This window comes from Larimichthys crocea, chromosome VII, assembly GCF_000972845.2.
Source record: "Larimichthys crocea isolate SSNF chromosome VII, L_crocea_2.0, whole genome shotgun sequence".
Lineage (NCBI taxonomy): Eukaryota > Metazoa > Chordata > Actinopteri > Sciaenidae > Larimichthys > Larimichthys crocea.
Genome location: NC_040017.1, coordinates 2,551,626 through 2,578,923, shown reverse-complemented (window position 1 = coordinate 2,578,923; position 27,298 = coordinate 2,551,626). Strand labels below are relative to the sequence as shown.

General features: G+C 39.3%; 1 protein-coding gene across 3 annotated transcripts in view; it reads right to left on the bottom strand.

The window, feature by feature from the left end:
• Window positions 1-27,298, bottom strand: part of sez6b (seizure related 6 homolog b) — a 187,969-nt gene that overhangs the window by 63,228 nt on the left and 97,443 nt on the right. For all 3 annotated transcript variants that reach the window (XR_002042048.2, XM_019260688.2, XM_019260687.2), the window contains exon 4: window positions 11,562-11,751. Coding sequence is in view for 2 of the 3 variants with exons in the window: in XM_019260688.2 (XP_019116233.2) it covers window positions 11,562-11,751 (190 nt within the window). In the remaining variant the exon portion in view is untranslated. The remainder of the gene's footprint in view (window positions 1-11,561; window positions 11,752-27,298) is intronic.

The following is a 27,298-nucleotide window of genomic DNA, read 5'->3' as shown; positions in this document are numbered from 1 at the left end:
GTATTGTCTTTGGGTGGTTATTTATTACAGATTGGCAGTGTGTGCAATGCCTGATGCTGCTCAGCTAAAGAGATTAAAAAGCTTAACTGGGGAGTTCCACCAGCCAGCTAATGCAGTGTATGTCTCCATTGGCAACATTAGTGTCAAATTCAGGAACTCCACCTGTTTTCTCCCCCGAAGACAACATAGCTGTCTATTTATTTGAGATTCAGTAACAGCTGGAATGTAGCAAAATGAGACAATCCTGGTGAAAATTGGAGCAGTCTATCTATGCACTTTTAACCTCAGATGCTTTCTAGGTAAAATTGGAGGTGCGAAAGTTGGAATTTTTAAAACTAACTACCTAACTAATCATCCCATCAAGATTGCTTCCAGCATCAGCAGCAGGCAGCTGATGCTGCCTAAAACTACCTTCCAAGCACCAAACAGCAGACACACACAGTCTGCTGGTCAAGAGAGTGACCCTAGAGAGGATCTGGTAGAAACCAGTACTATGTTGCTAACATGTTAGCCATAACAACTGTATAAGGTCAATGTTGTGTTTACTGCGTCTTACTGTTGCCCATGTGACCCAGCTGCAACCTCCTTACCCTTGGCTATGAACTCCACTGCCTGCAGCCAGTGTCCGTCAGACCACACACCACCCACTCATTACCTCCATGATGGCTGTCAGAATTCTTAATTGCTGGACATTCCTCATGGAACTTCATCACAGCTTCTTTGTGTTCTTTTACTTATTGCTTGATCATAGCAGGCCTGGCCTGAAGCGAAGACCAGCTAAATCTTACTGTGATTTTAATATTCATGTTTGTTGTCCTTCAGATCAACTCTATTCACTCCGTTAATCTGACTCTGTCTCTTTTAGCTTTCACAGTTAAAAAGGCACACACGCTAAAAAGGACACACACACTTGGACTTAAGAGCTGAATGTGGTCTTAGATCATCTTATCAGTTATTCCTTCTGTTCTTGGGCCCAATTTTGTAATCAGAAGGGAGCGAGCTTTTACTATGGATGCACTTTTAGGATCATATTTTTTATAATGTCCCAATGTTATGTGTGTGTGCACGTATGTTTCTGTGCATACAGTATGTGCAGTGAAACATGATTAATTATCCACAATGCACTTATACATTTATGCATACTTATGTTCCGTCTATCACCTTGTTTGACCACCTACTGTTTTACTTTCATTTTGTTATTGATATTTTTATGCTTCTCTGTTTTAATAGGTATTTTATTGTTGTTATTTTTGCTCCATTCATCATATTTTTATTGTCTTGTGAAGCACTTTGTAACATATTAAAAGTGCTGTATTATTATTATTATTGTTGTTGCTGTTGTTGTTAAAGTCAGGGTGATTAAGTGGCAAAATTCATGAACAGAGTGCATCGCCTCTAAAACACAGATACACACCAGTCTGGTCAAGATAACGTTGAAATGTAAAATTATACTTGTGAGGTATAAATTTAGTACTGCAAGTCAGGATTTTGTAGCGTGATATAAACATTTCCTGCTGCAGCTGAACACTTTTTTTTTTAATCTTGACAGATTCGACTGAATGACCAACATGTGTGCATGCTCTTATTCATGGCATCAGTTATGGCAGTAATTTAATGCAGGAAAAAAAATCAATTCGACTCCCCCCATAATTAATTGAGGGAAAAATCCTGTAGCAATTACATCTTCACGACAACCAAAAGAATATTAGATACATGCTCGTTTTAAATAAATTTGTCAGCATGTCAATGGTTTATACGTTTCTGAGGAGCAGCATGAGCCGGCCCGTCTGCTGCTCAACATTTAGCTCAATATCCTGGCACCGCTCCCACGATGCTAGAGTCAAATGAAAGATTCCCGAGTGTTTCGCATCAAGCGATTACATGAAGCATGCAGCTCTTAAATTTTTTTTTACATCCTCTACATCAATTGTATTACATTCTATTTAGGCTTTTTCTAGGGTTAGGAAAAAGGAGAGATAGTGATTTTAAAAAGAGAGTCTGTCAGATAAATCTCTGTGGTCAGAATCAAAATCAGAAAAGCTTTATTGGTCAAGTTTGTGTACACTTACATGGAATTTGAGTTTTTTTTATCCTCACTGTACCTGTACACAAGAATAGACACAACACCTACGTACAAAGACAACAAAACTGAACAAATAATTATTATTCATTCAAATATGTGTGTGTATATTTCATTTTTCTATAAAAACGACCAGCAACATAAATAAAATGTGTTTATATTTATACATGATATGTACATGTTCAAAATGGTGCGTTTAATATGCATACATATATAATGGAAGTTAAGTGGGTGTTTTAGTGTTAAAGGTTATTGACTGAACTGTGTATTTTGTGTAGTTTTGCCATACATTGTTCTGGACGAGGATGTACTGAGGGTGATGTTTTGTATAAGTCCTGAATGGAGGGCAGGTTGGCACCAGTGGCTTTCTCTGCAGTCCTGACCTGTTCGATGGCTGATCCAAACTAAAGCTGTACTAATCATTCATTTATATTAACAACTGATCAAGTGTGTATTAAGAACCCACGTCATTATCACACCACTCTGCAGTTCACTTCAGCTCAATGGAGCCTTTTAGCATCTTTCAGCTCATTGTTTTGGTTTTACGGCCTCACCCTTTCAATCTCTCTCTCTCTGTGTCACCAGCCTTGTTTTCAGTCTAACAGCTCTGATGAAGCCACTGTACACTACCTGCTCTGCAGCAAACTGCTAGCTGGTGAACACAGTGAAGCATTTAGCAGTGAAAGATGCAGATACTTCCCTCAGGATCTGATGGAAACCAAAGGAGTACATATGTTGGATTATCTACGTCAATTGTGGACGGAAATAAGAGAGCAAAAGAATGCTGATGTTTCTCTGTGTCTGCTGGATGTCAGCAGACTTCTGTGTGCTAACAAGTTTGCCACAACAGCTTCACAGGGTGATAATATGTCACACTGCTGCCACCTAATAATAATCATAATTGCAGCTTGAAGAAGCTCATCAACATCTCTGCCTGGCATTGACAACATAGATGATGCAGGTCACACTGCTGCTGTGTTTTTCTTCTTAACTTATCTCACTGTCACTTCATTTCAATCAATAAATAAAATGTTATCTTAGTTTACAGTTCCTGTAAAGGCCAAGAAATTTCTAAACTGAGCCACTCGGCTAACATGAGGTAACACTGGCCATCATAAGCTGCGTGTCATAGCAGGCTAAGGGAGGCTGTAAGCAACAAATCATTTGCATGTATTGAACTGAACAAATGTGTGGTTCAGTTAGAAAATTCAACTTTTAATTTGTAAAAGGAAGATATAGTTACTTTTTTTTTCTCACTTTAGTCAGTCTCACTTTAGTATAATCTGCTGATCACTTCATGTTCGTAACCTGATACTGATCACCTGTCATTAGGAGTCAACCCCATCATTACTAGAATTATGTTAGTTACATTTCAATACTAGGTATCAATAATAGGTACATTATGTTAAGTAACATTTGAATCTATCAGATAAATGTATAGATACTACATGTATCATGGTGCAAACACATAACAACTGTTTTGGAATGGAGTGTGGAATGATGGGGGAAATGTGTCTGGGTTGCATGTTGTATGTTGCCTCACACACTGAATTATACACAGATTTAGATTCATGCTGCAGTCTCCCTGCATATGCTCTATGGTCGCTTCCTGATAAGTGAGAATATCGACTCGGGATGTGGGCAGAATTTTCAGAAGGATGTTGCATGAACGTCAGAGTTTTGCAGACTGATGTGTGCATGAGCATGTTCTCAACACGTTCAGTCATGAATACAGTCACACATCTATAGTGCCTGTCCGTCATTCTCCTCCACTGCTGCTTGGCCTGCACTTTCCTTTCTCTGCCTGGGAACAATGAGTGGCACCAGCAACTCAATGTGATGAATCCTATCTCAGCTAACACACGCGCTCCCTCACTGCTGAAGCCATTGCAATCCAAAAACATTGAATGTATTGATCAACAATCTTCTTTTTTTGTGTATTTCAGACAAAAAGCCAGGCAGGGAGGGAAGGCTAGCTCCTGGAGGGATCTGAACAGTGAAGCACAAAATGGAGTCTTTCTATGGTGTGTGTCTGTGGAAAGTTTTAGCTTGTGGCGCAGGGACTTAAACTTGTATAATTCTGTCCAGGAGGGACAAGCAAACAACCACTCGGACAGTTTTGGATTTAAAGGGACAGTGTGAGAGATTGCCCAGAGAAAACAAAATAAACACTGGCTCTATATCGGCCCTTTTGCGATTTTTGCACACCACAGTTTCTCCTAAGCTTAGAAGGAGAGGGTAAGACGAAGGGGTTGCAATCAGCATCTACACCGCACACTCCTTTCTTTTTACACCTTAAAAAAACAGCAATAAGTCTTATTTACAATGACATCTTCCAAAAGTTGCTGAAACTTTTAAGGACCTGCAGTTGTTCTGCTCCACTAATGTATGTCTCGACCAATTCAACAGGGTTGGAGACAGTTACAGCATATGGTGTGTAGGTGTGTGTATGTATGTGTGTTGGTGGTCTATAGGCTGGGGCTTATCTTGCTGATCCAGCTCCTAACAGGGCAGAACAAAGAATAGATTGTCTCAGAGGAGATAATTTAATAAACCAATATGTGAAAGAATGCGGGAGGGAGAGAGGGGGGACCGGTGTTTGAGGGTGAGACAATTGAGCTGTTTTCTCCCAATTCTCACTTTTCAATCTCCCTCTGCGAAAACACACATTCCTACAGAGACAAAAGCACTCACGGAGAACATAAACGTACTTTGTATCCACCAGTGTTCGAACAACACATCCATACATTTGCCAGTGCTGTCTGTTTTATTAGAGATGTGGCCTGCTTCAGGCTCTATTTGCTGTTCCCACACACTTTTATAGACAGTGGCCTTTGTTTACTTCAACTAAGCACAGAGGCAGTCTTAGACAGGTTATTATGTAATTGACAATGACATGGAGCGTGGGCGGAGCTGACGCAGGCTGAATGAAGCCTGGTTGCTTAAATAAGCCACCTCTAACAGCACCCACCTGTCAATCAAAGCGTCCACGCTCTTAACCCTGCATAACTTTAAGCCTTAATATAATGTGAACAGGTGAGTTGTATATAAATTCACCCTCAGTACAGTTGTCATGAATGGGGAAATTAGCTACAGAGACCAAAACTGTTTTTTGTACCAGGCTGTAAACATGTTTATTTCTGCTGTGAAGTTGGACATTTGAACATGGGGAGATGTGAGGAGTGGAGGTGTATTAATTGGCAGTTTAGTGAAAATTGCATTATGATATTTTTTATTAGTGTTTCCATTGTCTTAAAATGAGCCCTTTATATCTACAGCAGGTCCTCTTCCATGGAGCCAGAACCCAGAACAGACAAACCAAACCCTGATCTAGATATGGCCTTTTGCATTTGTTTGTGTTTTTCTTATATGTTTGTAAGGAGAGGGTGAGGCGTGCAATCTTTTGGCTATATATGTTCATACATTCATACATAGGAACCAGAAAAGAAGTGATTATGACATGAATGCTGCCAAACAGAATAATGAGTAAATCTTATTATTCCTTTACAGCAGTAGACTGTTCCAAATAACCACAGAGAGCTTCGTGCTCACCATCAAAAGCATCAAAAACTACCGTAAACAGAGGTAACGGCTGCAGGCTTTTTCTTTTCAGAAGGTCCGGCCAAAGTGTCAACTGGAATTCTGCATCATTTATAATTACTCTAAGATGCAGAGCAACATGAAGTGGAACATGATGTGATACATCTAACCCAAATTTATCTTGGCGATAAAAAGGCTAATCGAATAGAAGAGTGTGCCAGCTTAACAAACTCTGTCAGTCTTTATTAATTGTATTCTTTCTATCAGGGGAGCCAAGTCTGACACACACACACACACACACACACACACACACACACACACAGCTGATACTTTGTTTATTTATATTTATCACTGCAGTTATGGTGATGTGTCCCTCTGTTTGAATATTATGTTTCTCTTGAAAATGGTCATTCTATCTATTCACTGGGTAATGAAAGGTTGTCACATAGTCTCAAAGTTCATTCACACCAATTTATAAGGTGAATGTAGCTGGTGCTGTTTCTATGGTTACACTACTTAGCTATCAGATTGTATGATATTATTCCAAAAAAAAAAAAAAAACAGACAGGAGAAGAGCCAAGTCTGCCACACACACACCAACAGCAGGCCTAACACACTGGACAGGACTAATGCTGAGCTTCACTATCCATTAGTCTATTGTACGGACGTCAGTATGAGTCAAATTTCATACTACTGACGTAATGTTGACTTTACACCATCACTGTTGAAACTGTGCAAACTACAGAAACATTGTGTCGTGTTACAGAGTGGAGCTTCTTCCCTCGCAATCAATCTGTGGCTGAGTACAGACAGCAGCTGCAAAGATCATCGGACTACATTTACTTTGGTCACTCACATTCACTCAAGTGGTGACAGCTGATGAGACCTGCCACAACGACATTTGTCATTTTATTTTTCGTTAACTCAACCAGTTGCCAACTTCAGTGTGAGTCACGAGTGTGTAATATTTTTCACAAATTGCCCACAGTAGAAGCTGAGAGCAGCACTGTAACATTCACAGGCTGAGGTGGACAATAAACCTGTTTATTGTCAGTAGTTTGCATCAGCTCAGGACTTCTTTAGTCTGTCTGTTATTTTCTGTCTGTCTGTTACATCCTACAGTACAACAGACTGACGTGACCTGAAAAGAACAAAAACTCCATGGCTGAAGTCTTTGGTCTTTGTCTTTTTTTTTTTTTTTAGTGTTGTATATTGTTGTCTGATGACATTTTTAAAATGTTGTTATGTGTATGATTGTATTGTATTGTATGAATGGATACACAAGCATATAGATATTTAATCATTCATCAGTGAGGTGAAAGTGCTAAAGCACTGCACCACCATGCCACCCAATTCAATTCTAGAATAGAATTCTTCTCCTTACATACAAAGCTCTTCATGGTCAGGCACCATCTTATCTAAAAGAGCTCATAATACCTTATTACCCCTCTAGAACACTGCGCTCTCAGGACGCTGGGTTCCTTGTGGTTCCTATAGTTTCCAAAAGTAGATTGGGAGCCAGAGCTTTCAGCTATCAGGCTCCTCTTCTGTGGAACAAACTACCTTTCTGGGTTAGGGAGGCAGACACGGTCAACACCTTTAAGAATAGACTTAAGACTTTCCTTTTTGATAAAGCCTATAGTTAGGGCTGGCTCAGGTCATCCCTTAGTTATGCTGGCCAGAGATTAACACTGCCGGGGGTCCCCCCCCCCCCCCCCCCCCCCCCCTTTTCTCTCCCTCTCACTCCCTCTCACCATCTGTAAACATACATGTCTCATTAATGCATGTTACTAACTAAACTTCTTCCCCAAAGTTTCTGTGCTGTCTTGTCCAGCAGGTTCTCATGGATCGTGGCTGCTGCTGTGATCCTGCACGACGTTCACTACACATATATTACTACTGTCATTATTGCTACCATATCTCCATTACAGTTTATAGTTAGTTAATGATTTGCTGCTGCTGTGCATCTGTGTCTCTCTATCTCTATCACAGGTTCCACTGCTACAGTAATCATTTTATCATTCATTGTAATTCATTGTCATTTTATCATTCATTGTAATTGTACAATATATTTGTGTTGATTTGTTCTGTACACGTGACATCCATTGCACGTCTGTCCGTCCTGGGAGAGGGATCCCTCCTCTGTGGCTCTTCCTGAGGTTTCTTCCACCTTTTTTCCCTGTTAAAGGTTTTTTGTGGGCAAGTTTTTCCTCACTGGAACCGAGGGTCTAAGGACAGAGGGTGTCACTCCCTGTACAGATTGTAAAGCCCTCTGAGGCAAATGTACTTTGTGACTTTGGGCTATACAAATAAAATTGATTTGATTTGATTTGATTTGATTTGAATTCAGTTTAATTTATGTAGCACCAAATCATAACAGAGGTTATTTCATTACACTTTACATATAGAGCAGGTCTAAACTGAAGTCTTTATAATATTATTTACAGAGATTCAACAATTCCCACCACGAGCACTTGGTGACAGTGGCAAGGTAAATAACTGTATAATCTATAAGTAAATCTTTCCACTTTGATGTTTGGGGAAAAAAAAACTTAACATTATTTACCATCCTTAATGTACTGGATATGCTAACACATGGCAGTCTATTGTTCAGTGTTGTTTCAGTGATCAGAGTTTAATATCTCATAATAAAGATTGTTCTGCTGCTTTTTTTTTTACTGTGACATTCTGTCATTTCATAGAAAAGTAGAAAATAGGGTTCAAGCAGACAACTCTCAGAGTCTATGACTGGCTTGTATCCATGCCGGCACACATACACGCACAAACACAGATGACTATCAAACTTTATTCTGTTCTTCTCCCATTTGGCCAGTGGTGGTGGGAAACCAGCAAACACAGCACAGATTGCTTTTAAGCAGCAGGTAATGATGTTGATGCCACTATTTAGCAAGGGAGAAGCTTGCACATGCCATCTGCGCTTTGGAGATTAATCAATGAAAACAAAGATAAATGAAGAGATATGAAGGAGTGGAGCCTCTCCACAGTTTCTATGTGGAGACATATCAACAGCGGGGCCAGAGCTGACCCCGTCTCCTGGGGGCTGTTAAACCACCGTCACATATTTCCAAAATTCCTTCATGGATTTTCACTCCAAAGAAACGCAGACAGCTGCAGCTCCTCTGTCATTAGCAGGACTGAAATTCCTGTCTCTCACACAGCTCCTGGGCACTGGCTGATAAGTAAAGCTGGTACAGAGACAAAGTATTAGTTAATCATGATTCTGATACTTAGCACAAGTCATTTTCTGGCTGACAGCAACAACACATTATGTTAACAAGCGAGAACACGCACTCAACACATTACTTACAACCTGCCAGGAACACAAGACAGCTCGGCTGGATGTCACATGAGATGAATCTTTTATCTATCATCTATCTCTTGGTGTAATTATCACAATTTCATTTCATAATGACAACTTATGTTCAGTGGCATGTATCAGAAGTAGGAGGAAGGGCTCCATCGACACCTTCATCCTACTTACATGGCACGCCAAAGACCTGTTCTTAAAATGTGGCTTAACTAATTCAGGCTAATATGCTAAGTAGCTAAAACAGTCTGTTCAATAAAATGAATTCTGTGATCACAGATTGATCTTTTCATCCTGGATGAACTGTATGTTTGTCCAACATGAGACTTGAAACCATGATCAGTTTTCACACGAGTACTGTACATATGTTTGCGATTACACATGATAGGTGTGTGGGAACAGTCAGGTAGTGTTTACTGAGTTCATGTCTTGAAAAGCTTGGTGCCTTCAATTCCTTGTTGTGCTGGAATATTTAAATAATTAATGAATTTATCCAACTGTGCCAGCTGTGTATAAACTTAGGAGAATTTTGAGAGGTTTAAGTGTGCGTCTCTGCCAACTCAACACTTTTAAGCAGAAGGAAACAATAATCCACTGAGAATGGAGGGCGTCTCTGCCTCCCCCATCACTGTGTTTTATTTATTTTGAGCATGTATTTATAATAATTTAACTTAATAAATTGAACTTTTCTCTTCACTGGATGTTTAATCATGGCTCTAAGAACAATTCATTTAGTAATTACAGGTAACAGATTGGTTTGTGTTGAGCTTTGCTAATATTACTTATTACTGTAATTATTATTACTATTGCTCTAGTACTCTATTGTACTCTTTATAACAGGGGTTCCCAAACTTTTCAGCCTGCAACCCCCAAAAACCACTGTACCAGTGATTTGCGACCCCCACTATACTCAGATGTTACATGCCATAATGTTCAGCACAATGCTAATAGACCTTAGCTAATATTGTTGTTGCTGCTAATGTCGTTGATCTGTTGTAATCACATCAGGTCAGAAGGGAAGAACATCCAGATGCTTTTATTTTAAATGTAACTAATGTTTTGTTACAATTATGGCTAAGATATGCTATTTCTAAAAGTTTGTCAATTTTATTTGATTTCTGAAATTCAACTTACGACCTCCCCTTGCTGCCTTGTGAGTTGTTGTTGCTGCTGCTGTGTGTCATCCATACATTAAATTACACACAGCCGCTCTCTCAGATGACAAACTTATCATTCTGCTGATGTTTGATGACTACAGCTTTTTAATCCACACAGAGAACCTGATATCCTACAATTGTGGGAATCACATCAGTGTTAATGTTTCCACAGAACTCGCTGGCTTACACTCATGTGAATGATATTCTGGCCAGCAGTGAACATGAAGAAGTAAATCTTATAATAAATGACAGGTCTCTGGTGATTTTGGAGAGGTCTGTGTGCCACCGCCCACTAAAGCCACCAAAACTGTCCTGCCTCTGCGATAAGAAGTCATCTGAGCCGGTTTTTAATACAAGCGCAATTTTGTGTGAAAATGAGCACCCACATTGCACAGCATAACCAGCATAAACACATCCTCAGCAGAGCCTCTCCTCCTCCAAAGACGTTCATCTCATGCCAGGAAATGACCAAAAGAAGAAACAGACAAACACATCATGCATGTTTGGCCTTGCACTGACTTTACACCTGCAGGAAAATGTTTGGGAGCAAACTGCTAAAGCTACATGAACCAGTAGAACCACATCCACCCCAACACCTCTTTGTCCTTAGAGCCCAACCCCACACACACACACACACCTACACAAATTCATACTACACTCGGATAATCTAAGACAAACATCCTTCGTGTTGTTGATTTTTTTTGTCTAGTTCCCCCTCTTGTCTTATGCTATATCATATATATCTGTTGGTCACATGACTCATAATTAAAATTCTGTGCGGTCAGTAGAAATCATAATAACAATTAACACTCCAAAACTTGTAGATATGCAAACAGGCCTCACAGAGTTAAAAATAGTGAAGTGACAGGACGTTGGGTTTATTTGACTGTTTTCATTCATTATACACTGCTCAGCTTTAACAGTGCAGAATTAACAGTGTGGACAGTTGCTTTTTCCAGCCCTTCTTAGCTGCACCAGCTGCACCACTTCTCAGCTTAGATTAGCTGGGAAGTAGGCGGAGGTAAGACTGCCAAGATGGCCTTAGAGCTACATCCATGTTTTTTACAGTCTATGCACATTTGCAGAACTGTGGTGTTCCATTTAAGCAATATTACACAGAGGGTGTTCTTTAACGTCATTATTGGCACGACAGTGATGCAGTCAGGACTAAGGCACTTGTGCCGAGGTCCATTAGTGTCACTGAAATGCGAATAATAAGTTAAAGCTCACCTTCTAGTGTAAAATTGCAATTATACAACAATTACCAACTTAAATAAAATATATAATTAAAAGATATTCATGCTGTATAATCATGATTATAATGAACATCTGAAACCCAATAGACAAAAAAGTCACAAAAATGTCAAAGCAGCAAAAAAAACAATAAATTGTTTAAATTTCTGCTTTCTTACTTTAGTCTGTTTCAGGTGCATGTGACATCTGTCCTGTAACGTACCTTGGTATCTGAGCAGGACTGATCCAACCTGAGACCTCTGGTTGTGGAAGCGGATGGAGATCTGATTGCTGTGGCTCCGTACTACCAGACCTCTCATCAGGATGGACTCATTGGCCAGCATGGTGTTCTCCCCATGGCCCACGTCTTCAAACACCACCTTGTCCCCCTCAGATAGATTCACATTCATCACCTGACAGAAAGCAGGGGAGGGATTAGACCATTAATGCATGACATTCGTTAATTTCCAACAAAACTGAGAGTCATTTCAAGTTAGGTAGCAGGTTCACGGTTCTGCAACTTAATACAATGACGACAAAGCAAACTCAGCTGAGGAAAGCCATGAGTTGAATCTGAAAGCTCTGTGACAAGGTATACTGTTTCTAAGGACAAGAAAGGACTTTCATGCCTAACTCATACCATACCACTTTTTTGTAACCTTGTATACATAGAATGTGTGTGTGTGTGTGTATGTGTATGTAGCTATTTTTTCTCTTTTAATTTTTAAAAATATTTTTAAACAGTTATGTATTGAATACAGGCTGATAATATCACAGACAATGACAATGAAAACAACAAATAATAGGATGCCTTCAGTAATTCAAATAATTAGATTAACTTTAGCAGTAAACATTTAGAAACAAACAAATATTCATATGTCAGGTCAATCATAAATTTATAAATAGGTACATTTGTTCTCATTTCCCATGTTGTGCTATTTAATAATGATTTACAGTGAGTATTTTTTTTAGCAACGTATGTTTTAAAAAAACTGAGTTAAAACTGAGCTTTAAATTTAAATATTTTAGATTGTTTTCTATCCAGAACCCCCGACATAATAAACTTGAAGTAAATATAAAGTTGCCTTAGCCAATTTTGGATATTGATCTACAAACTAATAACATATGGACAGTTTTTATAGTAGCAGTGATTTTATAACATATCTTAATTATTGATTGTTATAAAAATGTAATAATAATAATAAATATATTCTGTGTTTATCTGTTTTGTAATTTGTTCTTTGCATGATGTGTCATATTTTTTTCTATGTTTGAACATATTTGAGGAAAACATTTCTAAATGATGATTCACTGCAGGATTGTGCAGTCCAATGACCGTAAGAGAAAATCATGTTGTTTACCTAGCACATAAGATGAAGAGAGAGCTGGTCGAAAACACAGCCTCTCCCTGCCTGGCACAGCCGTGTGTATGGAAATCATATGTAAATTTCACTATTTACATAATATGTATTTGCAGTCATGGCCATTCACATCAAAATTGCACCCAACTCGCTAACACTTTACAATTTCAAAAGTGGCATAAAGGCTACGCACAGACTTTATCTATTCAGAGTGGCAGCCATTATTGTTGCCACACAGTGCACTATTCATCAGCCACGAGACAGCAAAGCAGAGAGACTTTTCCAATTTCAGATCAGTTAATAAAATGCTCCCATTATGAAAGGGCTTCAGGGCACAGGAGTGCCAGCCTTCATGGATTAATTCTACATCTGAAGCTATTTGCACTTACAATTTGTGATGAAGGGGTTATTACTTGCACAGTTCAAGGATTTGGTTGCACTTAAACATGCATGAATTTCCCAGAGGAACAAAAGAAACATTCAGCACTCTGGTCAAGTGAAGAAAATTGACCTGAGAGACTTGATAGGTGACCTTGACCTCTGGTCTCTGAATGATCTGTGACAAGTGTAGTGCAACGAGTGACAGACGTTTCATGAACAGGTCTTATAGGCCCGAAACTCACACAACACAGAAAAGGGAGATTGTAGGCGGACAAACTGCTGGACCAAATGTTCAGGCAGGTTTGTGTATGCAAGCTTCCAGCATTAAATTTACAGTTACAATGTACAAGTTTACACATTTATGGCTACAAAACCTTGTTTTCAGGTACATCGTCTTTAAATGTTCTAATATTCCACACTTCCACACTTTGGAAGCGCTCAAAGTCTACTTTGCATGACGGTCGGACACTGATCAAAAGTGGAAAAAGCCAAAAAGGGCAATGTAGAGCTCAGTGATTACACTGCAGATAGGCCTGATAATTGTCAGTTTGTCTTCTTTGCTGACAGCATGTCTGGTAAGAAATGCTGCTTCTATCAGCTTTCATCACACCAGGTATATCTTTATTCAACTGCTAAAAGGAAGGAGGCGTGTTGTCTTCACGTGGCCCTCCATAGATCATATCAACTGCCGTCTATCTGACGGAGCTGGGAGATAAATCCACAGCCCTCCTGAGGAAAGCTGCAGAGGGAGTCTGCAGTGATATGTATCCACTGACAGTATGACAGCATGCTCACATTATACATTTGAAGCAGAATAAAAAATAGTAGCACTGATGTAATATACTGCATATTTGTTGAACTTCATCAATGGAATTCAAGTCAGCTACAACAGGACCATTTAAAGAATGCTGATTAAACAATAAATCAAGGCCAATATGTCAGAGTACAGAGCAGTTTGCAGCTCTGAATGCAACATTTCCAACATTTTCCTTACTTTACGTGACAAGCTGAAGATTGTCACAGAGTCCTACTGGTGACTCAAACATCTTGTCAGGAGCAGATGATCTGTGTAAAGGCAATGCAATGCAATAAAGATTTCTTTCCAAATACATGAAATATGTTGGAAAATAGCTACTGAAAACATGTGAAAAGACTTTGAAAGATATATCACTGAAATGTGGAGTTAGAGGAACAAACAGTTTTTCACCAGTTTTCAGTCCAGGATTTTGTGGGCGGTCCTTAAAGGGCGGCTTGATGACACGCTGAGGCCACCCTGAGCATACCCCTGCACCCCTAGCAGAGAGATAGAGATGAATTCATCTCGCTCAGTGTTTCAAAGTTAGTCATGTCATTTTCTCAACTTGCTTCAAAATGGCTGCTTGACTGCTCCCACAAGTTTATGAAATGAGGTGTCAAAATCAGGTAAAAATGAATTCTCAGCTCCAGGACTGTGGGGGCGTGTCCTCTGAATGTGCTGAAGCCACGCCCCCACAGTCCTGGAGCTGAGAATTCATTTTTACCTGATTTTGACACCTCATTTCATAAACTTGTCGAATTTTTAATCATTCAAATTTGGCTGGGTGGTTAATAACACTTTCTTTGGTCTGACAGACTCAGAACACATATTTATTTTGACTTTACACAGACTATAAACTTCAATTCATTTTCTGAACATATTAAACAAACCTGTGCATAAAAGTGTCATATTATTTGTCGTCATTTGATTTATACAATAACCATCTGCACTTAAAGGTTCAGTGTGTCGGATTGAGGGGTGCTCTGTTTACAGAATTTGGCAAAAATTGAATATAATAGTCATAACGCTGTCATTCTTCATTTGTGTATAAACACCTGAAAATGAGAATCATTATGTTTTTGTTACTTTAGAATGAGCCTTTTCTTTCTACAGACGCTGTGGGTCCACTACACTGGTCCTTTGAATAATATAGTAGTTCCATATAAACAGTTTAAAATATAGTCAAGTGTTTCCATGTTGTTATTTTTTTCATTTCTAAAATTAACTTAATTCAGCTCCAATTTAAATCTTTAATCTTCATATTGTGAAACATAAACATGATCCTGACAATGGTCCACAAATAAATGACATTTTCTAAAAACTATGGTATAGTATACTTTCTCGTGGGTTACCTTGGGTTAAGCACAGGCAGTTGGAGAGAGGGCTGGCTCAATTCGTGGCAGCGGCATTTAAATGCTGCGGCAGTTGCCAGTATCTGAGACAGCTGCCACTGACCTGCCGCTGTGTGTGCGCAAATGCTGCTGTTATGGGCATTTGTTTTTATTTTATAAGACAGTCGTCAGTGTTGTGTCCCTGGTATTGGCATTTCCATTACGCGATTTGTGTCGCAGTGATGCCGGTGTCTGGGGCAGTTACCACTGCTGCCGCTGTGTGGCGCAGGTGACCTGCCACGGCAACTACTGATGCTTTGATCATCTGTTTTGATTTTTTATCTTATAAAACAGTCATTGTTGTATTGGACTTGATGGAAGTAACATGACCATCATGTGATTTCTGTATTAGCATTTGCATTGATTTTAATTCATCTTTCAACATCTCTCTCAACCGCAGCTGCTACGGACCTGCCGCTAAGGTGGTGGCAGCTGCCTCAGATACCGGCAACTGTCGTGACACACACACACACACACACGCAGCAGTTGAGAGATTAATTAAAACCTCGCAAATTAATGCAGAACTCACGTAATACCAACTAGCTATTACCAACAAGGCTAATACAACTCTGACGACTGTTAAAATAAAATTAAAAACAGATGCCTATAACACCAGCAGCTGCCGTGGCAGGTCCGTGGCAGCTGTCTCAGACACTGGCAGCTGCCGCGGCATTTAAATGCCACTACTAGCTGCCGCTGCCACGAATTGAGCCAGCCCTCTCTCCAACTGCCTGTGCTTAACCCAAGGTTTCTCGTGAGCACGAGATACGTGCGCACGAGAAAGTATCTTGTGCTCACTAGAAACGTTTCCGTAAATAGTCACCTATAATTAAAATAATAATAATAATAATAATTTTAGCAGCACTTGATCAGATGACTGATGACTGAGCAGTACAAGTATGACTGAACTAGATCATGGAACATACTTGGTGAAACCTGTGAATCATGTCATACCACAGTCAAGTTTCTTCAGGTTTCAAATGTAAAATGGGGGAGGAATTAATAACTTCTCACTTAAAAGCACTTAACACTGCTTATGTAACACACTGTACGTACAGTCCATGACTCAATTACAGCGCACTCATTTAAAATAAAAATTTACTTGCAGCCCACGTAGAGCATGAGCCTACTGAGCCTGAACGCAACACGAATGACTCATACTGTACAAGCTCGGCCTGTGCAGCACGCTTGTGTATAACAAGTCATAATGTGCCGTTAATGAACTCATGGACACAGCATCAGGATAATAGTACTCTGAACAAAGGGCATCACCAAGTAATCACATTATGCCTTCAGCTCAGGGATAATAAAACACTTGAGGGAACATTGGGAGACGTAATCCAATTTGCTCTGGCTCCAGTCCAGCCTCTGTATAACTGTACCTCACAAACATAATCATGAAGGGGGGTTTGAACCCATGTCTGGAAACAGAGTTATTACTCTGATGACATAATGGATCACAATACACTTTCAAATCTTAATCATTAGCTGCAGTAAATGCAACATGAGCTATGGAAGTCAAGATCTGCTGAAAGACACAGCAGCGGTTGTGCTGTGAACTGATTGCAGTTGACATGTCAGGACAGTCCTAACCTCTTATTTTGAAACGGTCAGTTAAACTTACAGTTCATTATTGGACAAAGCACTGAAACACACACAGTCATCAGGTGTTGCCAGCACCATTATGATATATCCTCTGAAGATGAAAGCATGGATCAAGGTGGCGGACCAGCCTGCACCTCTGGAGCCATCACTGAAGGTACACTACTAGCATATCTAAAGACACACAACTATGCCCCCCCAAGCTCACATTCAGTTTTATTATATCACAAGTTGTATGTTTCTGTCCATCAGCGACACTGGATCATTTTGTCAGGAGTGCAGCTCTGAATATAATTTGAAATGTAAGCCTTTGTGAAGTTTGAAAGAAAGAACATAATGTGTGACTGTGTGACATCAATTAAATTCAAAATAAAATAAATGCAGGTTTCTCTGAAGACTCTAAAAGGGTCAAAAGAGTGTCAGGTGGGAAAAAACAAAAAAAACTAAAGAAGAAGTGTAAGAATTTAGTTTCTATAGTAACTTTTCAATAATGAATGGTATGTTTTTGTTTTATGTGCTATATATCTAGTGGGTTATACTCTCTATTCTCACAGCATACTTTTATTTTTATTTTGCTTTTTTTCATTTCCTGCAGATGGAGAGGTGAACAGTGCACACAATACACTGCATGAACGGTATCTGATTTTTGTGTGTGTGTGAGAGAGAGACTGAAAGAAAACTGATTTAATATTCCAATAAACTAATGTTCACATAAATACATTTAACTGTTTTTCTAACTTTAGTCAATGAATGTTTAATGATAGCAGTTATGAAGTATTCTGTTTTGTCTAAATATTAATTACAAACAACTACTATATTATATATTATAACATCTTAATTAATTAATCAAAATAAAGCTTGTTTTTTAAAATAAATAAAATATATAAATATTTTCAACTGCAGTTTATTGAGACAAAGTAAATTATGTATAGCAAGAGTTTTGAGCCTGGGTGCAAATGACAAACATGACAAAGACTCTTAAGTTGAAGGTCAGGTTGACTTGCTGCAGAAGTAATATGAATATAAAATATAAAGGCGTTAAATAAAGCAGACAGATGTTAGGCAGGGGTGTGTTCGATGGGAATAAGGAATGAGGGGGTGGTGGGCATGAGGGATTAGGCTCCTGGGAGGAATGGCACCTCCACCCTGACAGAGGTTGTTTTTTCTTTTTTTTTCTTTGAGGACTCGTATGAAGACCTGAGGTATCTGTATTACAATATGCAGTATATTACTGTAGGAATTTGCTGATCAAAAAATATTATGTAAAGGCTAAATGTATAATCAGTGGACAGTTCCTAATGATGATCAACACAAATGTAATGTTTTTATTATATTTAGAATACCAAAGAACCTTTATTAAGAACTTCTAATATGGCAGCCACAGTGTGTATTACACCACCGAAAGCACTCTACTCAAATACATTCCTCATTATTCCATCATGAAACTAACATACTAACACGCACTGCATAACTAACTCTTATCTCATGCAGCGTCACAGCAGACAAGGGAGCACAGTGCGCTGTCCTGTGAAGAGAAAAAGCCTCTCTGACACCCATTTACTTAACAAATGACAGCTGAATAATTCAACTGACGCTCCCTCATTAAATATAAGCCCACAACTTTGGGGGACAGCATGGAGGATGAGAGCAAAACAGGGACAGACGGAACCCTGGGATATGGTGTTGACTAATGGATCAAAGTCTATATATATGTGTGTGTGTGTGTGTGTGTGTGTGTGTGTGTGTGTGTGTGTGTGTGTGTGTGTGTGTGTGTGTGTGTGTGTGAAGAGATGAGTGAAAACAAGCGCACCAACACAAAGACGGAGACAGGGAGAAATGTGAGGGAGATCCAGCGTAATGTAAAGTGTTGTCGGCTGTATTTCTGCATTAGATATCCCCCCTGTCCTCTGAGAGTCTTTGTTGATCTTGTATCGCGTAGCACAGATAGAATGCCAGCCTCAGTCGACAATAAGAGGACTATTTACCGCTAATTGCTCACCTCCTTCAAAACATCACGCTTCATCTCTAATTACAGATCTCTAAAACCTGCCTCTTAAATGCGTCAAGCTGCTTTCTTTACATTCAAGTAATATCACTGTCCCTATCATGAGACGGAAACACTGCAGTCCATATGTGTTCCTATAAGGAGATGTGTGTGTGTGTGTGTGTGTGTGTGTGTCTGCTAATTAACGGCAGTAATTAAGAGGGAGGTGAGTAAATGATGGAGTCGAGGGAACATCTGTTTCAACAGGAGAAGTGGGTCACAGTGGAGAGAGAACAGAGATAGACGGAGGCGTCCCAGAGGCTGTCAGAAAAGGCTGCTGTTCATATAAATCCTCTTTTTTCTCTCTCCTCCTTTAATCTGTCTCACTGAAGTAAGGAACACAGCCAAACACATGTACAGGTACAGTGTAATAAAGATGGTCATGAGCATCACATGGAGGTAGTAGCTCCATTAGTCTGGTCTGTTCATGTGGTTTTCAGTATCTTCAGCCTTATTCTTTCAGTATCACTCTGCAGGGCTGTCACTGCCTCCACTTAAAGGTACCCTGGTGAGTTTTCTGGTAAATAAACAAAGGATGCAGTGTGGATTGTGTGTATTCTGGAGGTCTGACAAATATTTTGAATGCATTTCCTTCCTTTTAATTTCTCTTTCTCTTTCTCATAAGTAAAAAGTAAAAAGTCAAATATGGAGGGAATTGGCGTTTACTTTAGCCAGTTGTGAGTTGTGTGTTACATCCCCATTATTGTGTACTCTTCTATGAGCTAGTGTTAGCTTCTACCTTGAAGTAAACCCAGAACCAAACACAACCTCTGAAACCAGCATTGGCCAGTCTGGCAGGGAATACAGTAGCCTACTGTTATGGCCATGTAGCGGCTGGATTCACAAAGCAGGAGGCTTGAGGCAGACGTTGTGTTCAAAACAACAGACACATTAAACATACAAACTTGAAACACATACTGTGGACCAGGGGTATAAGTGGTCCCATTACATCTCAACATAACAAACATTAGACAAAAACCTTAAAATACATTTACACTCTTATATATTATCAGTTATTCAGTATGTTCTGCCTGTGCTGAACATTACCAAAGAAACTATTAAACTCCCAAGAACTGATTAAGGTGCACTCTTGTTTCTCTTGCAGGCCTGGTCTCCAAACAGTCCCTGCTGAGGGCAACACAGAACCTGAGCACACACACACATTGTTAACACAATAGTTTCAATAAAACATTCACTACTTTTGTTTGTGCCTCATTCTTTAATATATTTAACTCATTGTGATATCAAATTCCTATGGCTATGGAAGGTCAGTAACGAAGGCGATCTTCATCAGACCTACGGAGGGGGTTCTTGCTGGGTTTGGCTCCTGAATGACCTCAGAAGTGTATTGCTGTGCTCAAAGCCAGAACGGTCTGACTGCTGAGCACAGTCCTGTTATCTGCTGACAGCAGATTCAGTTAGCTACTGTAGGTAAGTCTTTAGGCTTCACCAAAGTTGGTTGTCTGAGACCAAGAAGCAGCCACAGGCATAAAGAAAAATAAAGCATTAAAGTGCTTTCAAACTTTGGCTCCTCTTGTTTTAAAAATACAGTACCACACACTGTAACCAATATGAACACAACAATTCTGCACCTACAGGAGCTTTAAGATGCCACCAGACATTACATTCCAGGTCCAAGTTGGGTTGAAGTGAATTCTACTCAAAAGCTCTCAATGTTGCTCAAATAAACTCAAATAAATAATTTTTTATCTACAAGAATGAGTCATTTACTGTTTTCTGTCTGCAAGTTCATTTCAGTCTATTATAACTTGGATGTTATTTTTATACTTCTGCCCATTCTTTTTATGAGGAATAATAGATCTGATCTTAAAAACAGTGAGTCAGACAGCTTTTGAACAAAGTATTGTTTACTTGTTTCATTAGATTTGGCAGCAGTGATGTCAGTGTATTGCCAGATATCAGCAGTATTTGTGCTGATTACAGTGGTATGATAACGAATATGACTGATGGCAAAAACTACAAAAACTAGACCTGAGTTCTAATAAACCCAAATGATCCTTGTGGTGGTGATATGATGGCTAAGCAGATGCTTGCTTCATGTGTTGTCTTCCTTCATCTTTCTCCAGACTCTGTGACTGCACTAACTTAGAACAGTGACGTGAAGTATTAAATGAAAAGAGGCACATCATGATAATTTGGGGTATGTACATTACATGGTTCACTAGGTGTATTTGTCTATGGTTTCACATGAGTGTGCGCCTCCAACAGCCTGTGTGTGCAGTGTTTGTTTGTCTTTATTCATTTGCTGCCTCCGCGCACTGCGTTTTAAATTCAGCTTCAGTTCTACTGTATATCAAAGCATATTACTTCAAAACTTCATCTTACAAATGGAGTCACCAAAGGATCAAGGATCATCTGAACATTTAATGTGAAGAATTTCCATTTCCAAATCCTATTATATTATTATGTCCAAAAACACTGTATTCAAATAAACAAGACAATTAATATAAGGAACTATTCAGGGCGGCTTAGAAACAATCATCAATCATCTGATCATGATTTTTATTATATTAGATATACAGCGAGTAAAGCACCATTTCAAAATGGTTCTCGAGTAGCTTACATTAGTGCTCTGTACAGCACTGATCAATAATTAACCAATTTCATCATTTTCCCAAGAGTGACTGATGCAATATTGTACAAACGTTCCCATTTTTAAAGCACGGAAATGTTCTCACAGTCTCAGTGTGAGTCGTGTGACAGTCTCCTTCACTGACCACACACACATGATCCCCGGCTCCTCCAGTCTGCATGTTGAAGTGTCCTTGGGCAAGATACTGAAGCCCAAATTGCTCCTGAAGGCTGTGTCATCAGCATGGGCGGACTGGGACAAAAAATCGGCCCTGGCATTTTGGACCAGAGCAGCCCACAACAACCCCCCCCCCCCCCCCCCCGTGCACCCTAGCCTAACCAGCGCCCCCCCCCCCCCCCCCCCCCCCCCCCCCCCCCCCCCCCCCCCCCCCCCCCCCCCCGCTCCTGCGTGGCCCACATTGCCCATCGCTAAGCCCAAGAGTGTGTTTGGGGTGTGTGATCTACTCGTTAAATATATATGTATATATCGGAACTTTTTGGCCCAAATAGCACGTCGGCCCACCGGGTAAATGCACGGTATGCCAGATTGCCAGTCCGTCCCTGGTCATCAGTGTATGAATGTGTGTGAATGGGTGAATGAGATATGAACTGTAAATTAGATTAGATTAGATTAGATTAGATATACTTTATTCATCCCACCACGAGGAAATTCACTTGTAACAGCAGCAACGTACAGAAACAAAAATAGAAGAGGCCAAAAAAAACAAACAAACAAACAAAAAAACAATAAACAGACAGAAATTAAACAGACAGAAATATCTAAACTACATAATGACCATGAAAAAGTAATCAACCTTCATAAAAGTACTGAGGGTAAGAGTGGCATGATATATAACGAGTATTGTAGTGTAAAGTGACCATAGTGTAAGTAATCTTGCAAAGAAAGTGACGATAATATAAATAATAGTATTATTTCAAGAGTAGTGACCATAATATAAATAGCATTACAAAAATAAGTGACCAGATACAAAAGTAAGTGACCATGATATAAATAAGAACTGCAAGGTGAAATAAAATGGAATAAAATAGAAAACAAAAATTGCAATGAACATAAGCAGGAGACGACAACAATCAAGTGGTGCAGGTGTTGTACAGTCTGACAGCAGCAGGGATGAAGGACCTGCGGAACCTCTCCTTCTTACACCGTGGGTGTAGCAGTCTGCTGCTGAAGGAGCTGCCCAGAGACCCCACAGTGTCATGTAGGAGGTGAGATGTTGTCCATGATGGATGTCAGCTTAGCTAACATCCTCCTCTCACCCACCTCCTCTGTGGAGTCCAGAGGACAGTCCAGGACAAAAGAGCTTTGAGTGGTTGGAAGACTAGAAAGGAGATATATAAGTACAGTCCATTTAACACTTTAACAGCGTAATCAGCTACATCATATTTACAGTACTTCTTATATTCAAATGATATCAAAAGCCTGAATCAGGCTAGTTCTGAATTAGCTTTTTTCTTCACACTGTGTGAAGTTGCAGATCAAATCAAACCACACCCACACCGTCCTGATCAAATAGATTTTCTGGATATTTAATAAAACCATGAAATGTTTTGAACGTATTATAAGCTTATTTAGACAGGAATGTTCAATGTGAGGCTTTTGTGTTTATTTTATGACTTTCTTTTATGAAGGCAGTCTGACACTGTATGCTTTTGTGAAGGCAACTAGGATAAGAACAGCTGAATCAGCTCAGCTGAGTATTGCTTATATCAAATCACTTATAACAAAACAGTGGCCTCACAGTGAAGGACAGGCTGGGCAGTCCCACTCAGGTATCAGTCAAAAGACTGAATGATGTGCTGTGTGGGCTGTTCCTCCACTAACATCTCAACTACTGATGTCATGAGCCTGATCACACTTTAAAAAACCTTATCTATAAAATATGTGTTTATGACTGACATCCATCAGCCTTGGGACAAGTTAATATTTACCTTCAGCTGAGGACAAACAAAAATGTGTCTGCGACTGTACAGCATCACTTTGTGAGTGCCACAACAACTGCTCTACATGTAAAACATATTACAGGTAATGCCTAAGTCATTATGCTGTCATAAAAGTGTCAGTATGTGGGCGGGACACACAGTCAACAAGTACTAAATCGATTGTCATTTCATGGTAATCTCTTAGTAGTTGTTGAGATATCTTCGTCGGAAAAAGTGTTGAATCCAACAGGAGAGTAGACGGAGCACTGAGCCCGGCTCCACTGAGGCAGGAACACACAGGTGACAGACTGCATGCCTCTCATCCAAGCTAATCTGCAAAAGACTGAGACGACTGAAGCACCTGCGTGTTTTCACTGAAGTCAACAGGCACACTGTAAAAGCCTGGATTCATTTCTAAAACAGATGATCCTGAATGTTATTGTGTTGAATGGGATGACTTTATGTTTTTAAAGATGACTGTAGTGTTGTAAAAAATTATGTTAAGTGTGATGTATCTGACCAAAATGTCAATGAACCTTCTGTTCCCTGAATAGATAAATCACTAGAAAAGTCATGACATCATTAAAAGACAGTGCTGGCTCCATTTGAATTGGACAAACACAAAGCAGCAGGTCCAGCAACGCAAATTAATACAGATCAGAAGGTGTTCTGCTAATATAATATAATATAATATACTATAATATACATAATATTAATATAATATAATATAATATAATATAATATACCTATAATGTAATAATATACTCTTAAATTCATACATGTTACTTCAAACCATAAGGCTGATCTCTTTATGAGTCCAAAGAATCAAGCATCATCCTCCTTTTATCCGCCTAACATTTATTGTGAAAAAATTCCCATTTTATATTGTTATGTCCAAAAACACTGTTTTCAAATGAACAAGACAGTTAATAGTGCACTGTACAGTACTGACCAATAATGAATCAGCTCCACTGTTAAATATTAAGTACGCCGAAGTTCTCTCATCATTTTCCCGAGAGTGACTGATGCAATATTGTACAAACGTACCCATTTTTAAAGCATGGGAATGTTCTCACGGTCTCAGTGTGAGACAAGTGAGTGTTTCAGTACAAAGATATCACACACACACACACTATTCATGTAGCTGGATATTCACTTAACATTCACTAATCCACTTTAACGATGACAGCAACACAATCACCTTTAATTGTAGAGCTTGTATTGTCTCACTATATGAATGTAACTTCCTCACACCATTACAATGACGCATGGCATTAATGGCTCCGGTGATCCAACAATATGTCCAGATGTGTGTGTGTGGTTATTTTGTGGCAGGCTGGTGTCATTTGCATATCATTTCATCAAAATGAACACACAGAACAGCCGTGTGCAAAGTCGCTTCCGTCCTGCTGCCTCCACATGCTGCACATGAGATTTAACGAACTGAAGGGAAGCATAAAGCAGACTGAGAGTGAGAATCAATGCAGGCTGATATTGAACCACATTCAATATTATGTTTAATATTATGTTTAATATTATGCTGATTTTAAAGCATCTCCAACTCAGAGAGTGTTCAACTGAATCTCTTTACATTTTAAGTGAGTATTTAGTTTGCTCTTGTTGATATAATTCCCAAAGTAGCAGTGGATTTTGAGCCAGAAACAGATGTGGTTCCAGATGTTTAAAGCAAATTTCAAGGTCAGGAGAATACCAGTTGCTGCTTGCACTAGGGTTGTGCAATGAAAATATGTTGACAGTACTGTATTTTAATACTGACATATTAAATCTACAGAAGGCAGGAGAAGGGATAGATAAATTGAATGATTATTTCATTTGGCAGCCGAACAAATAGCTTTACATTCAAGGATTACATGGTTATGAAGTATCAATAGAGAACTTAAGGTGAGCGTAGCCTTCTCTTTGTGTATAAAAGAAAAACTGGGAGAAAAAAATCCAGTCTGCTTTCACAGCCCTGTCCTTCAGTCGCCCTGTAGTCTCAAGCTGCTATCACACAAGGGCCTCAGCAACAAACACAAAAGAGAGAGACTCGAGATTAGTCTGGCTGTTTGAAAGTCAATTGAACATTGAACATTGTGTCACAGCAACCAGATGAGAAGAGTTCTCTTTCTCTGTTTTATTCCTTTTCCCCCTAAGGACAGTCAGGTAATCATTGCTTCATGGACAGCATGAATGCAGATGGGCAGAAGGTCGTCTGAACAGAGGAGCGGCCCCCTCAAGGTCAAGACTGGAGAGCTTGTGAATTTTCATGACTTAACTGTCGTTTATACTTTTTGCTAGCATGTTATATGCTGACTCTCAAAGTATATTTGTGATGTAGACTGTTATTTATGCCCAGGCCTTCTAGGACCACGACAATGAAAAACATATTTATCTCAATTTTTCCATCCAAGTCTGCCCATCGAGGCAACAGCTACAGCAACTTTCAGCTGGCTGTGCACAGTAATCCCACTGCTGTAAATACTGCAGGACATTACATGTATGTAGCAGAAGTGAGATGCTGCAATAATAAACAGAACACTAGTATAGAGATTTCTATAGAACCAGGATGGAATTATTCCATATCACAAGACCAAATGTTTCTATGGATCTCAATCTTTGAGCAATGACAAAGACCAAAATGTGGACTGACACACAGATGAGGAAATCCTTGTTTTTAGCCAAACATTTGTTGATCACTTGCAGCCCACACACTGGCTGGGTAAGTCAGTCAGTTGAGTCAGCAGGCGGTATAAAAGAGATCAGTCAAAACAGGTTTTGACCTTGAGGGGTCCGAGTCATAATATAGCGCTAGATCTGCAATCACTGTCAAGATCTGATCCACTATCCAGTGTGTCAGAGGTTATCTCATCTTATGTCTTGTAATAATACTTATTGCACTTGCTGCAGTGTCCACCAGTTTAGTTATTTATTGTCAAGTATTTTATTTGAATAGTCTACAATGAGGAAGGCAAGTGTGTAATTATGATGATCAGTTGTGCAGAGGATGCAAAGTCCCATCTACATAAATGGAATTCATTGTTAGTTGGTACATTGAGACTTCCACCAGAGTATCTATTGACATCAAATTAATGTTGTAGCCTAAAGGTGTTCTTTAACAGTAATTATATATCATCACACATTTATTTAATGTGTATTATATCAAATATTAATATCATTTACATTTGTAGAACAATTTTATACAACTGTTTTTACTTTGACTTGAGTAGAATTTGGATGATGTGCTTGACTTTCAGTCAAACATGTAATGAATTAAACAGTCGGTGAACAGTTCTGTTTACAGCCAGCCAGACAAACCAAGACATGAGAGGATTCAGCACGTACAGTAGTGTTGTTTTAATAAAGACAAAATACACTCGACGACGTTCTCCGACACACTTTTGAAGAATTATCACCTGAATCTGCTGCTCCACTTTACAGAGATCCATGGCCAGTTTCTTTACAACTTCATTGTCTTCATTGATTCACTCTCACTGCTCTCAGATCATCAGATCACAACACGCAGCGGAGAAACCCACAGCTAACCACAAGACAGCAGACAGACAGACAGCTCTGGACAAACATGGGGAACATGTGGAGCATTTAGCAGCTACAGAGATTTTCTCCAGGAGTTGGTGGAGACCAAAAACAGAGTTAAAAGAAAGTGACGGTTTGACTTACACTCATTACCTCATATGAATGATAATGTCACTATGTGCTTAAAAGGTGATGACATGTCAGTGTTTTTATAGACATATACATATACACATCCATTTCCTCAGTTTGTGGTTTTGTTGGGGATTGGGATTGGTTGGGTCCTTTTGATTAAATGATTGATTTAATATTGTTTCCACT